At 44.0% G+C, this 13388-nt stretch overlaps 1 protein-coding gene and 1 long non-coding RNA gene across 4 annotated transcripts in view; one reads left to right on the forward strand and one right to left on the reverse strand.

Moving 5' to 3' along the window:
• Positions 1–13388, reverse strand: part of KCNIP1 (potassium voltage-gated channel interacting protein 1) — a 337708-nt gene that overhangs the window by 14088 nt on the left and 310232 nt on the right. Inside the window, exon 2 of one of the 3 annotated variants that reach the window (XM_004737617.3) lies at positions 3333–3365. The exons of the other annotated variants lie outside the window; for them this stretch is intronic. Coding sequence (XP_004737674.1) covers positions 3333–3365 — 33 coding nt within the window. The remainder of the gene's footprint in view (positions 1–3332; positions 3366–13388) is intronic. 3 annotated transcript variants of the gene reach the window in all.
• LOC106007057 lies at positions 994–7536 on the forward strand. The gene is made up of 3 exons (XR_001181568.2): positions 994–1253; positions 3201–3237; positions 6770–7536. It is a non-coding gene; the product is annotated as an uncharacterized LOC106007057 (long non-coding RNA).

Here is a 13388-nt window from a genome sequence, read left to right on the forward strand (position 1 = left end):
ACAAGTAGCAATTACCTAAACACTGCGGCATTTCAATGTAAATCAAGGGGCCATTCCCCGCCCCCCGAAAACGACGCCCCCCACATAAATCTAATTCAGAATACATATATTTTTAGCTCATTTTAAAATAGAAATAAAATTGTTAGCTTAAATCTCCCAGTATTAGATTTGATAATAATTTTATTTTGAAATATATAGATATTTAAAACTCTGAAAAGAGGTGAACTATTAAAATGTAAACCAGGAAGACAGAAATGATGTATTTTTGCAGGTGTCTGTTATATCTTTCCCAGTTTAACTTACGCAGAAGCTTAAAAGACTTCTTTTGCAGTATTGGCTCATTTCTATTAATCTTCTAGTGACCGAATTTTTCACAAGATCAGGGAAATCTCTTTGTGGACGTTTGAGAGAATCTTTCTGACTCATAAGCTGCACTAAGCATCTCTTTTATTATAAATGCACTAAGCAGTTACCGAAATATCAAATACTAGGCCCAGTTCATTAAGGGAGAAATCGACTTTATCAATAAATGATTTGTTTGCTGTCTGGGTGGCAAAATCAATTTCCATACCGGATTCTGTAATATCTGAATATTGGGATGCTGACTGCCAAGCTTTGCTTTGGTTTTGCTTTTCATCACCTTCTAATTGTCAGGCTGTGGGAGCATCAGTCACTGAAGGAAATTCATGTCTTTGGGGCTCAAGATTCTGGGAAGTAGCCTGCATGTCTTAAACCAGTGGTTTTGTTATACTGTGTTTCATAGGAAGAACGACAATTTACATCACATTCCAGTATACACAGACATAGAAACAAAGATTTTATGAAATATTTGGAAGGAATAATTTCTTTAAACACTTTTCTCTATTAATGTGAGATGTACTTTATTCTCAAGTTTAATCTGTTCCCTTAAAATTGTGCTGATTGTGACCCTCATGCGTCATGACCTGTGAATGGAAGATGCTAGAAGTTCTAGAAGGGCCCACATCTCAGAATTCCCCTCCCTCATGCCTGCTGTCCTTTCCCTGCCTTTGGTTCCAGCCAATGTAAATATATTCTGAAGAAATTTCTGAAGGGACTGCTGAGGTTTCCACATTCATCCTGTGGCACCGACCCTGCCTCTCCACCATCCAAGCAGTCCCTGGGTTCTGCCCAGGTGGCCCGAGTAAAGGAAGGAGGGCTGCTCAGCTCCCTGGTTGGAGGAAGAGGAAAATAGAATTAAGAGACGGGGAGCCACCTTGACAGTTCCTTCTGAGGTCCGTTAAGTCTGCAAGGCAAAATACTGCTTATTGTTATTTTTGTTATTAAAAGTAATGGTGAGCCAGTTACTAAGTCAGTCTGAGTTTGGATGATAGACATCAAAAGTAACCTAGAAATTTAATACTATGGCAATAACTACATAACAAGAATAAATTAGAATTCTTTCTGTTGGTAAAGTACTTTTAATCTGTAAAATGTTAAAAAAAATCTGTAAAATGTTTTCATGCCTGTTGTCCCATTACAACCTTGTGTGTGGTGGGGAGTTTTTGAGACCATTACCCTTTCCATCGAATATTAGAAAGATGGGTGTCCTAACAGATAAGGAGATTTTCTAACCATGAGTATCTTAAACAATGATGAATTGTCTATTTCTGTGGGTAGTTAAAACAAGATAGAATGACCAACTGTAGGGGATTTATAGCAGGAAATTCCCAGACTGAAGGGTAAGTTAGAGAAGATGATTCAGATTAAGTGGTCCTTATTTTTTGTGGTCACAGACTTCTCTGGATGGGGATGAAAGCTTTAGACCCTCAGAAAAAGAAAATGCTCCTTATTACAGTATCCTTCTGTATTTTTGGTTAGGTCCTGGGTATTTTAAACACTTGGAGCCCACGTTAAGGGCTTCTAACACAGACGATCTCTTCCACGCCTGTGACTATGTGGCTTTGCCTGAGTCACACAGCCAGCCCATAATAGAATGGAGGGACCAAGAATCTAGCCAGTCATTCCTGGGTCTCTTTTATAGATCTGGCTTCCATGTGCCCCTATACTGGCCTCAGCTTCCCCAATGCACAGACTGCAAATTGGTTTGTAACCAATGTTACAAAATTTGCAATGTTAGGCGCTTTTCTCCTGACAGCTCTGTGCAGTTGTACAAGCTCTGTGCAATTGTACAAGACCCTCAGACTATGAACCCTAAGAGGACCTCAAAATTTGCAATGTTAGGAGCTTTTCTCCTGACAAGCTCTGTGCAATTGTACAAGCTCTGTGCAATTGTACAAGACCCTCAGACTATGAACCCTAAGGGGACCTGAGCCTTTGGGATCCTCACTAGTGAGGTGTCTCCTCTGTTAGCTCCATGATCATGACCGCAGTCAAAAAACCATAGCCATGATGACCTTCTCCTCTCTGGACTAGAAAATAGTCTCTGCTTCTTGGGGTTTCTGGTTTTGACTTTAAAACCACCCATCTAGTTTTAACATTACAAAATGGTAGCCCTTGACATAGAGTGCCCAGTGATAGGTCTTGTTTGGTCCATAAAATGTGGTGGGTTTTTTTTGTTGTTGTTGTTCTTTATTTGTTTGTTTTTGCAAGTAACTGCTAGTATTTAAAGATGAGAGGTTGACAAAAAATGATTTTTAAAATTTCTCTTAGAAAATGGGATTATCTGACAAAATTCTCACAAAGCAGTAGCTTACAAGAGCTGAGCGGTGACTGTTCCCTCTGAGTAGCCAAAGTCTCTAGTGCTCCCCCTGTTCATCTGTGGCTCTTACTTCGTTTATGCTACTTCCCCGATCCCCATAAGCGTTTGAGTTCCTGATCTCTGCTGCTTACCTCCCACCTACCTACCTTTTCCTACCTCACTCACCACCCAGTCAACCAACTTTTCTCTCCCTATTTGTTTATTTAAACACATTCTGCTTTGTTTCATGAAGGACTTACAACTGATTATATGAAATAAATATAATAAAATAAAGAGATAAAGTAATAAGAAAAAAGTGCCTTAGAAAAGGTTGATTACATTAGGAGGTCCAGACCATGGGGAAAAAAAGAACTTAGAAATTCAGATCATTTGTTCCAAGCAGTGACTACACTTGAGCCACACACTGGCTCTGAGCTTTTCCATATATCTTGCGGAGAAAAAAACGTATCAGTTTCTTAGTGGGAGCAAAGCTTTTCCTATGACTTGTCTCTAAAAAATGTTTCCAACTGTTTCTCTCTAGGTGGGGTTTCTTAACAAGAGGCAAAGAAAATTCATGAGTGAGTAGACTAAATTGCAAAATGTATTTGGTTAAGAAGTTCTTCTTTTGAAAGTAATGTGACCAAAGTTGTCAAGTTAGTTTAAACTTTTTTACCTCTCTGATACTGGTAATACCACCAGGCGATGTCTAGGAAAAAGTAAGAAAACATTTTACCAAATCCATTCATCAGAAAAAACAAAACATACTTATTTTCCATGAAGATTCTACTCTGAGGGGGTCCAGGTCACCATCTAGCTCGACATAGGCAAAGAGATCTTGTAGCCAAGCTGGAGCTGACCTTCGCCCTGTCCTTTTCCCACCGTCAGAACAGGCAAGAGCAAAGGGTCACGCCGCAGTGCCCACGGCTCCCAGCAGGGGGCTCACTGAGCATGCCCGCTGCCATGCAACCATGCAGTCTGAAGAGAGATGAGATGGCGTGGGGCAGAGGATGCACAGATGTGGATGGGTCCTTGGAAATACCTGCACGTTTGATTGAAAAGTGGCTTATGCGGAACCCTTCACAACAGAGGTCCCAGTGTCCCCCTCTGCTAGTTTGTGATTTGAAGTTGCACGTTTTGTAGGATTCTGTATTTGCTCATTCAACACTCATGAATGACGTATCTGCTCTGCGTATTTCAGTGAACGAAACAACTCTGCTTCCTGCTCTCCTGGAGCTTACAATCTACAAGCCTTTGCTTCTCTCTTTCCTTCTCGAGCCTGAGAAGTAAGATGCAGGGGAAAAAAGGGGGGCTGTTGAAAATAAACTGATTAGCCCATTAGGATGGGTGAGCAGAGGGGATGCAGGTGAAGTCCCCTGTTAGGCTGAATAGAAAACGTAAGAAAAATAATCAGACCTGGAAAGTCTTCCATGGCAAGTTGGAGTTGGGTGGGTCCAGGTCCCAGGGAACAGGAAATGGGGGGGTACACTTGATGCTCTCAGCTTCATTTTCCCTCTGTAGGGTAGGGTATTATTTGAACTTCCTCCTGTCCTTGCATCAACCCTGACCACAAGCGCATCAGCCAGCCCAGCCATCACTTTAAGTGTGTTTTGGTCACTCCCTACCCCCACCCCCAGACAGCAGTGGCTCATTTTCTGCTGTCCCTAAAAGTCCTTGTGTCCTGACCTGAATCCTCTGGGAGAAGCTAATTTTGCTAGATTTAGTTGCCTCCTTTTATCACTCTGATTAGTAGTATTTACATTCACTTACTTTTTCCAATAGAGGAAGTTTAGTGCAGTTTTAGGTTTACAGAGACGTTGAGCAGAAAACACAGAGTTCCCCTGCATGGTCCCTCCTGGTTTCCCCTAAGCATCAACATCTTGCCTTGTTCTGGGACATTTGTTACAGCTTATGAACCAAGATTGAAATATTTTTAGCAAAAGTCTATAATTTACATTAGAGTTCATTCTTTGTGTGGTATAGTTCTCTGAGTTTTGACAGATGTATATATAATGTTACATATCCACCACTACGCATCCTACAGAATAGTTTCACAGTCCTAAAAACACAGCATTTTTATAGAAGTATATCTACAAATATGGACCGACCATCTCTGCTATGCCAGGGATGGGCTTGGGGAAAGGCGAAAAGACATACCATTTGTTCATATGGAGCTCTCCAACTGGTGGGGAGACACACACAGAGACCAGGATTACAAACTCAAATGCCAACAGTAGTTGGGAGGTAATTGAGATGAGTCAGGGACTGGGTATACCCTCGGATGGACTGGTAGGGACTGAGAACTGGTGAGTCATTGTCCCATGAAAGGGAAACAGCTCTTCCACTGCCCATTGTTATTATGTAGAATTTAGGTTCGGGGAGTCCAGACCTTTAGAAATTTTTCCTCAGGAGCTGTTACAGTTAAAAGTTCATGTCCCGATTTTTAGCTGTCATCAATGAGCTTAACATTGGAAACATATAGCATGGGCCAAATATATTATTCCTATTTGTAGGATGCTATGGATTGCTGGTCTGGAACTGTTCATTGGCAGATCGTGCCAAGTAGCAAGCAGTGTGGCTATGGCTAAGATACTTGAGAGCCAAGAGGAGGAAGCTCTTATCAATTGTCACCTGGCTGGCACAGAATTGACAAGGATGGCTTCATGGGGAGGTGATAATTTATTTGATACTTCAAGGAAAAGGGGAACAAGGGAGTACCATATGCAATGATACAGAAGCCAAAAGGCCCAGGAATGGTGAGCTCTCCTATAACAGAGCTGACTTCTCACTGAGAATGACTCGAAGAGGAGGATTAAAAAAAAAAAAAACCTATCAATTAAAACATTTTTTAAATTGTCATAGTAATAAAAACAAAAAGACACCTGAAGACTGAGGGGGTGGTAGGGTAGCGAGCAGGGAAAAAACCCTCACACATGTGTTTGAAGGCACTAGAGAGCTACAAGGTATCGTATCTTTAGAAGCCATGATTCTGGAGGGAAGAAAAACTCATTAAGGTGAGCCTGACATTCAGTGCTGCTTTTCCTCTCACAGTGTATGCTGATTTCTAAGTGGCATGGATAATGAGCTTGAGAAACTGAGCAAAAAGTGTCTGCTAAGAACAAAAGGTGTAAGCAGAGCTTTCAGCATCCGGGAAGACAAAAATGGTATTAGTACTACTAAGACATTTAGGGCCTGATGGACCAAGATTGGAGGAGCCATAGAGGAAGGGAGCACAGACAGGAGCCTAAGAGCCTGAGCTGTCATAAGTGACAGATGTCAAGGGAAACTAAGCAAAAGCCACAGCCCAAAGGTTGCAGAGCTGAATGGAGCTCTTGACAGGCTCATGGTGTTATGGGGTAGCTGGTGGAGGTCAGTATCTTCTAGGAGGGGAGTTCCTGGTGAAAATTCAGGTTTTCAGCTTATTTTGCCAGATTTAGTTGCCTTCTTTTATCACAAAATTTGACCCCCAAAGGGCTATGTTCTAGGAGGAAGACAGAAATAGATGAGGCCTCTCAAAGATGGAAATCCAGCCTCAAAACAGCTCAGTCCCCATTTGGATTAAGTTGATCTACACCTCCTTAGTTATCTTGCACAAATTGAAGGCTCAGACAGATATGGTTTCCAAATACACACAAAATGAAGGCTAAGAGAGAAAAGGAGAAATTGCAAATTCACGGTCATAATTAAAAATTTCGGGGCGCCTGGGTGGCTCAGTGGGTTAAAGCCTCTGCTTTCGGCTCAGGTCATGATCCCAGTCCTGGGATGGAGCCCCACATTGGGTTCTCTGCTTAGCAGGGTGTCTGCTTCCTCCTCTCTCTCTGCCTGCCTCTCTGCCTACTTGGGATCTCTGTCAAATAAATAAATAAAATCTTAAGAATTTTTTTTTCAAACCTACTCGCTCAGCAACTGATAAAAAATCGATAAGGGTGCAGAGGATATCAGCAATCCAATTAACAAATGTGTTTCTATTGATAGCAGACAATCTCTTTCCCCAACTGCCACAGATCTCACACATCCCTCTTAAGTGCTCAGGGAGCATTTACAGAACGTTATAAAACCAATCTCAACAAAGTTAGAAGAACTGAAATTATGCAGGATGTTTTCTATCCACAGTGGAATTAAACAAAAAATTAAGGGAAGAAGAAAAAAGGAAGACATCTCCAAATGTTTGGAGATCAAGCAGTATGGTTCGAATTCCTAAGTAACACATGGATGGACGAAGAAATCTCATGGAAATTAGAAAACATCTTGAACCAAATGATAATGAAAGTATGACAGATCAAAACCGTGGGACGCTGTGAAAACTGAACCCAGAGGGAAATTTAAAGAGCGTGTCCTACTTGAGCTGCAAATAATTTAGGTGACAGTGTGCATAAAATTGAATGCCATGCTGCCTCTTGAAATCACATTGCTAGTGCTTCCAGTGGTTCATTTTCCGTGTGCCTAAACTATGTTGGTTACATTAGAGACTGTATTAAAAATGGCATGCTGGCTTTTGAGAATGTAATCTTTTCCTTCCCTTAAACATGGTCGATTGGTATATTCGGGATGAGTCTAACACCATCTTTTGATCAACAGTTTACCCCATTATAATCTGGGATGAAGATCCTTGTCAGTGCCTGTATGAAGCCAGTGTGTGTGGGGGGTTGGTTCGCAGGTGGACAAGTTCCATTGGTCTTGAAATGTAATCCTGGAGGCTGCGATTCTTACAGCTTGGGTTTGGAGGTGAGTCACAATCTCACTCAGACACACACAGCGCACACAACTCATCAGCTCTGAATTTTATAAACTTAACAATGAGTCCCGGGAGTGCTGAGCTGAGCTTTGATAAAGATTTTCTGAGTGTTCTGGACATTTTTTCCAGTCTTCTTGCTTCAATAAAACTCAAATCATGTTTTGCTCCAAGCGTTTGTTCTCTTAATCTTGAAACCCTCCTGCCCCTTTTAAGCAAAATTGAATTTATACATTTCTCATTCATTTACACCTCAGTCCTGAAAACCTTCTGGGAAAAAAAAAAAAAATCTTTGAGTACTGCTACTTCCATTAGATTGGGGATTTTCTAGATAGAATGACTTGAAAGTTCTTCCACATATAGTGTATTTTGATTCTCTGACCTTTCTCCCAAAAGGAGGGTGTTTTTGAATGTGACTTTCTGATCAGCACATTGGGTGTGGTGTGTGGGAGGCGGAGTGTCAGATGTACCTTGGAAGGTGGTGGTCATAGAGATTAATTGCCAGAAATATAGTGTAATTATTAATAGTCCACAAAGTCATTACACAGACTGAGACATACACCACAACTGGGTTGTGTGACAGCATGAAATTCACACATTTCCCAACAAGATTGAAAAAAACAAAGAAACTTCTGGGAAAGAAGTGAATCACTTAGATCCCAGGGTTGGCAGAAAGAAGGAGCCCTAAATGGTGTTTCAGGACAGGGAGCAAGGGCCACAGATGTGAAGGACTCTTGTGTTCCCTCAGCTCCAAAGCAACATTTCAGTTCAGTGCAGCCCCTGGCCAGGCTGTGAAGTAGAAATGTCGCGTTCACTGTAGGGTCTCAGCCACAGGTGGAAATTTCTGGATGACATTTTAAGTGGACCTCTGTATCTGGGGAAAGTGTCATGGGTGATTTACTCGGGCGGCACCAGCAGTCTCCACAGCTCTAGGGAACACTTAGTCCCGTGAAGCCCAAACCCTGCTGCCAGCTGGTATCCCCAGTGGGGAACCTTCCACCATTTCTCCTTTGGTCTCAGCTGTCCACTGCCTTGAAGTTCCAGCCCATGGAAACAGCTAGTTCATGAGTGGTGGCTGCCCTGCTCTGGGGATGGGGACATACTGTCCAGGGTAAGTGAGTCTCAAATATTCCTGTAGGAAATGGAAGAAGATTACAGAGATGGGATTTTGTTGTTCCTCTTGACGGAGAAGCTAAAATGTCAGTTCACTGCAAGTGAGGGGGAGGCAGAGGGGGTAGGACCCGTGGGGAGGGGAACTGCTAGTTTCAAGCTGGAAATATGAAGGTGCAGAGAGAGGTCAAAAAAATGACTCAAAGGAAAAGTAAACTTGCCTTGTGAATAGGACTTCTCTGAGGTTGGCATAGGATTTTCCCATCAGTGGACACTCAGTCGATCCCAGTCAGGCTATGGTGTGAAAAGCCCGCCATTCAGCCTGCTTTCGGAAGAAAGGCTCGCTGGCTTTCCAGCTAAGTTGACAACTTGCCAAGTGATGGTTTCCAAGCAGAGGGCTTGCTTCAGGGCGCTGCTGATGGTTAACAACTGGCATTTGGTGGTGGGTTGGGGGGAGCCTGATTGATAACATTTTCCAATCTCTTTGGTGCAAACATGCCCACTGGGCTATCGACGTGAAGCCACCAGAGAAGGATTTGGGGAGCGAAGCATGCCATCTGCACGTGTGAGTGGCTGCGTCATGGCCTGGCTGCGAGGTCAGGAGAGCTGGCCTATGTTCAGCTAGCCCACATTAGCAAGCTCAGGGCCCGAAAGCCAAGTTTATCAAGTCGGCTTGCCTCTACAACCCAACCAAATAAACCTCTGCATGGTTATTGTGAAAATAAAGTGCTGTACACCACACAGAATAATCACCGCAGGAAATAACGGCGATTGGACAAGTGAGCTTCTGCTGGAATTCAGTATTAACGTATCCTCATATTAAGTGCCTGTCTTGGTGAGCTCGGAGAGCAGGGCAATCGTTTTAGGATTGCTCGAATCATCTCGCAGTCCCTAGGAGGTATATGGCTGTTAGACTAATTCCAGCCATCATCATACCTACCTTGTAGTCGCGAGTCTAAAGGAGATAAGGTAGGTGAAATCCTCTAGGCACGCAGTAGGTGCTTAAAAATGTTATTTCTATCGAACAGTGTGTGGTGTCCGTGATTTTTGGCCTTATCCAATAATCAAGTCTGTAGATACTTTCCAGGTCATGATCATACCTTTTCTGATGGATCTGGTTAATCAAGCGTGCTCCTCTCCAGTGTGGGAAGATCTGTTTATTCTGGGATTTGCTCTATCAGAAAAGCACCCAGTTGCCGGTGCAGGTTGGACGCTAAGTGGCCAACGTGCGTATGATCATTCTGTATTAACTGCAGTGGACACAAGCACAAGTTTCTGGATGAAAGAGCAGTGAGCACCTCAGTCCATGGATTGCCAGGGGGCAGGGCGCATTGTCTGTGAGTGGTGGACCCCAGAAACACAGGGCCCAGAGTGGCAAGTCAGTAGATATCATAACTGACCGTCACTGAGAAAATTTCCTGCCTCTTCTCCCCTAGAGTTATTACACGGCTCCGTGTCCTCTGCCCTTAATAATCCAGACAGCAGCGTGGGTATTGCTTTGGTCTGTTTCTTAGATGGGGAAGGGAATTGGACATTACCCTCGCCGGCAACACGTATTGCCGAATGCAAGGACCGCAGCCAGTTCATTGGAGAGCGGACGTCCGCTTGCCCAGAGGCAGGGAGGAGATGGCAAGGTGTCATCTGCAGGACTCGGCTTGGAAGCTTCTTAACTGTGCACTTAATAAATGAAGCCTTGGCAGACATACCTTGAATTATTAATGACGTTATTCAGCTTTGATTGTTTCCTTCTTTTGGGGAAAGGTTATTCACTCAAATGCCTTTGATTAGACTATACAATACATCACAATTGGGCATATTTTATGTGCAACTTTATGGTGATAATAGTTCTGTCTCATTTAGAAGCAAATCAGACATTATGAACTTCGTGATTTATTAATGTATTGATTTCTATAAATGTCAGCGCATCTCACATCCCGTCAGAGAGCCCGAGAGCAATCAGTGGAGAGCCAATAAAAATGTAAAATGAAACCATCATAAAAAAAGGAAATACTGCCTGTTTCGAAGCCCTGCTGCCTCTCTGAATTGTTTCAGGATCCAGATCATTACCATGAAGGCATCTCCCCCACCCCTGAGGAAACAGCCCACAAGAAGCTGGCAGGGGGAGCTCTGTCCTGCTCGTCTATTCTGAGTGGTCTGAATAAAAACACAAGGAGTGACGAGTCAGACCCGGAGGGGTCTCTGGAGCCCGTGCCCAGACTCTTCATTCTGGAGAGTGCAGGAGGACAAGGGGGTCCCTCTCCATTAGCTTTGCCCCATTACCACCTCCCACCTCCCACCTCCCTCCTGAGGAATCTTCAGGAGAAAGCCCAGCTTCCCCAGCACAATTTCCCACAACTACCCAGCATGGGTCTTCTGCAACAGCCACAATCCTCTGTCTCTGCCAGAGCGTCTCATCAGCTGATCCCTACCTCAGCCACACTTTAAACCTGTCTTCAGAGCCATCTTCTCTGGACAGCTCTTACCGACACCACAGGGAAAGCTCTCTAGGTCCAAACTCCTGAGACACTTACTGTCTCCAATCATCCTCCAGCAGGTGTGAGAATCAACCTTTGCGTGTTGCGGATTTCATTTACGGGACTGGGGTGGGGTAGGGTTAGGGTGGAGAGACCTGTGTCTTGTGTGCTTCTGTTTTGTTTTATCTTCGGTGTCTCACTCCTTCCATGATGTCTGTACCCACTTTGCACATAGTAGGGGCCGAGTAAGTGCTCGTTGTTTGCTTAAAGTGTGTAGAACTGCAAGAAGCTGAACAAGAAATACAGTGAGTCCCGAGAAAGCAGCCAAGAGAATATCTGGGAAGTATTTGACTAATTTAGTGCTTAATTCTGTCGTTTGACAGTTTAGTTTAGAAATCACAGTCTGGCAGCCCACAGGGTACAGTTGTTGTTTCACTTCTTTTAAATGTGAATTTTGACAACATTTATTTCACATAAAATATGGATTTTGGCTTCTCTTTAGAAATTGGAATTTATTTCTGTTCGGCCTGCATTATCACATCATCACATGGTGACAACTGGCTGGAGCTGAGGAGTAGCTGACTGCTTTAGACGGGGCATGTGCTCTCTAGTAAACTTCAGTCCCCACTATTCCCTAATACCTCCCCAGGACTAAGACCAAAGGACAGTTCTCCATTACCTCCCATTCATATTACCTGCCTCTGTCTGTGAGCCTAGTGTAACCACCCCTTCCCCCTACCCACTAGCATGTTTCTCCAAGTGACTTTGTTTTATGATAATCTAGAAACATGACAATTTCATTTTTTAGGTCCCAAGCAACATGGAGCAAAGTGTATGCCCTGTGATCAGAGAGGACCTCCGTACAGATTCTGGCTGTGTTCTTAGATGTAGGCTTCTGTGTGGCTAATACTGCACATAGCAAGAATGGGGTAGATTTACAGCTTCAGATTCAGTACGTTTCAGCTTTCTGGTCTAATAAACCACAGTTCACGTCATACAGCTCCTGTGAAGAAAGTGTTATATTGTTCCCATTTCACAGACAAGAAAACTGAGGTTCAGAGACGAAAGAGAAAATATTAATTTTCCCATTGTGTTAGAAGCAATGGAATCAAGGTCATATGAGACCCCCTGAAATCACAAGAATGGTAAGTAAAAGGGCAAAGACTAATTTCATCATCTGACTGATAGATGCCTTCTAGCATAAGGGACCATCCTATGGGTCCCCTCCTGGGCCCAGTCCTATGTCTTTGCGGTTGTTGCTCTGTCTCAGCAAGTCAGGGGCCAAATTCCCCTATCTAAGCAATCTTCTTGTACTTCCGCACTTGAGAATTTGCAGAGCCAAGTCTGAGGAGGGCAGACACTAGCTAATTTCAAGGGTTTCCTCCCCACTTCCCCTGCCTCAAGCTCTCTGCCATCCATTTAGCGTTTCCAATCTTGTTTCCCTTTTCTGAGCATGAAAGCAGCCTTTGCTCTGGCTGACAGGCTGTATAAGTCACAGAGCTCGTGAGTTACAAAGAGATGCTTTTATCGGGCCTTCTGACTTCACAGATGGGGCTGCTGGGGCCCAGAGAGGGAACTGGACTTGTCCAAGGTCACACACTGGATTCCTGGCATCTCAAGGTCAGTGTTCTTTTCACAGCACCGTTCCCTCATTCAGCAAATAATCACTGAGTGCCTACTGGGTGCCAGGCACTCTTGTAGGTGCTGGCGACAAAGCAGGGAACAAAATGTGGAGAACACAGCAGTGAACAGAAGTGGTGATGTGTGCTTTGAATGCAGAGAAAGAGGGGTTCTGGGTCGAGAAAGAAATGGCTCATGGGAGGCATCAGTGTATACAGGGTGGCTGGGGAAGGTGGTAGGGAGCTGAACTGAGCATAGGCAGGAGGGGAATGAGGGTGAGCTTTGCAATCAAAGCAGTCAGGCTTGAATCCCAGCCCTGCAGCCCAACAGCTGGTGAGCCTGAGCAAGCCGCTTCTAGCCAGGGTTCTCACTGGTAAAATGGGCACAGCAGCGCCCATCTCCCAGTCTGTTAGGATCCAAGGAACCACTGCAGAGGAGGTACCTGGCATGTTCAAGGCATTCAATAAGGTCCCCTCCTCACTTGATGAGGAGAGCTGAGGCTGAGTTTCCTAATGGATGTCTCTGCTTGACAGACGGAAACTCTGGAGAATCTCACTCTGGCAGGGTGCAACTCTGGAGAGCCGATGTAATACTCTACTAGCCAGGGCGACCATCTGGAAGGCTTTCGTAGTTTAAGAGGATGCATGAGCAAGGATTAATTAGCTGAGTTAGTCTGTGAATCCATTAGTGGGTTACAGGACTCTGAAGCTTTTTAATCTGAGGAGTGGTGGGTGGTAACCACTAAGCCTAGAGTGATCCTTTGATGGAACTTTCCAGATCAGAGCTCTGGCTTGGA

This window comes from Mustela putorius, unplaced genomic scaffold (genome assembly GCF_011764305.1).
Source record: "Mustela putorius furo isolate JIRA1106 unplaced genomic scaffold, ASM1176430v1.1 tig00000145_pilon_pilon_pilon, whole genome shotgun sequence".
Lineage (NCBI taxonomy): Eukaryota > Metazoa > Chordata > Mammalia > Carnivora > Mustelidae > Mustela > Mustela putorius.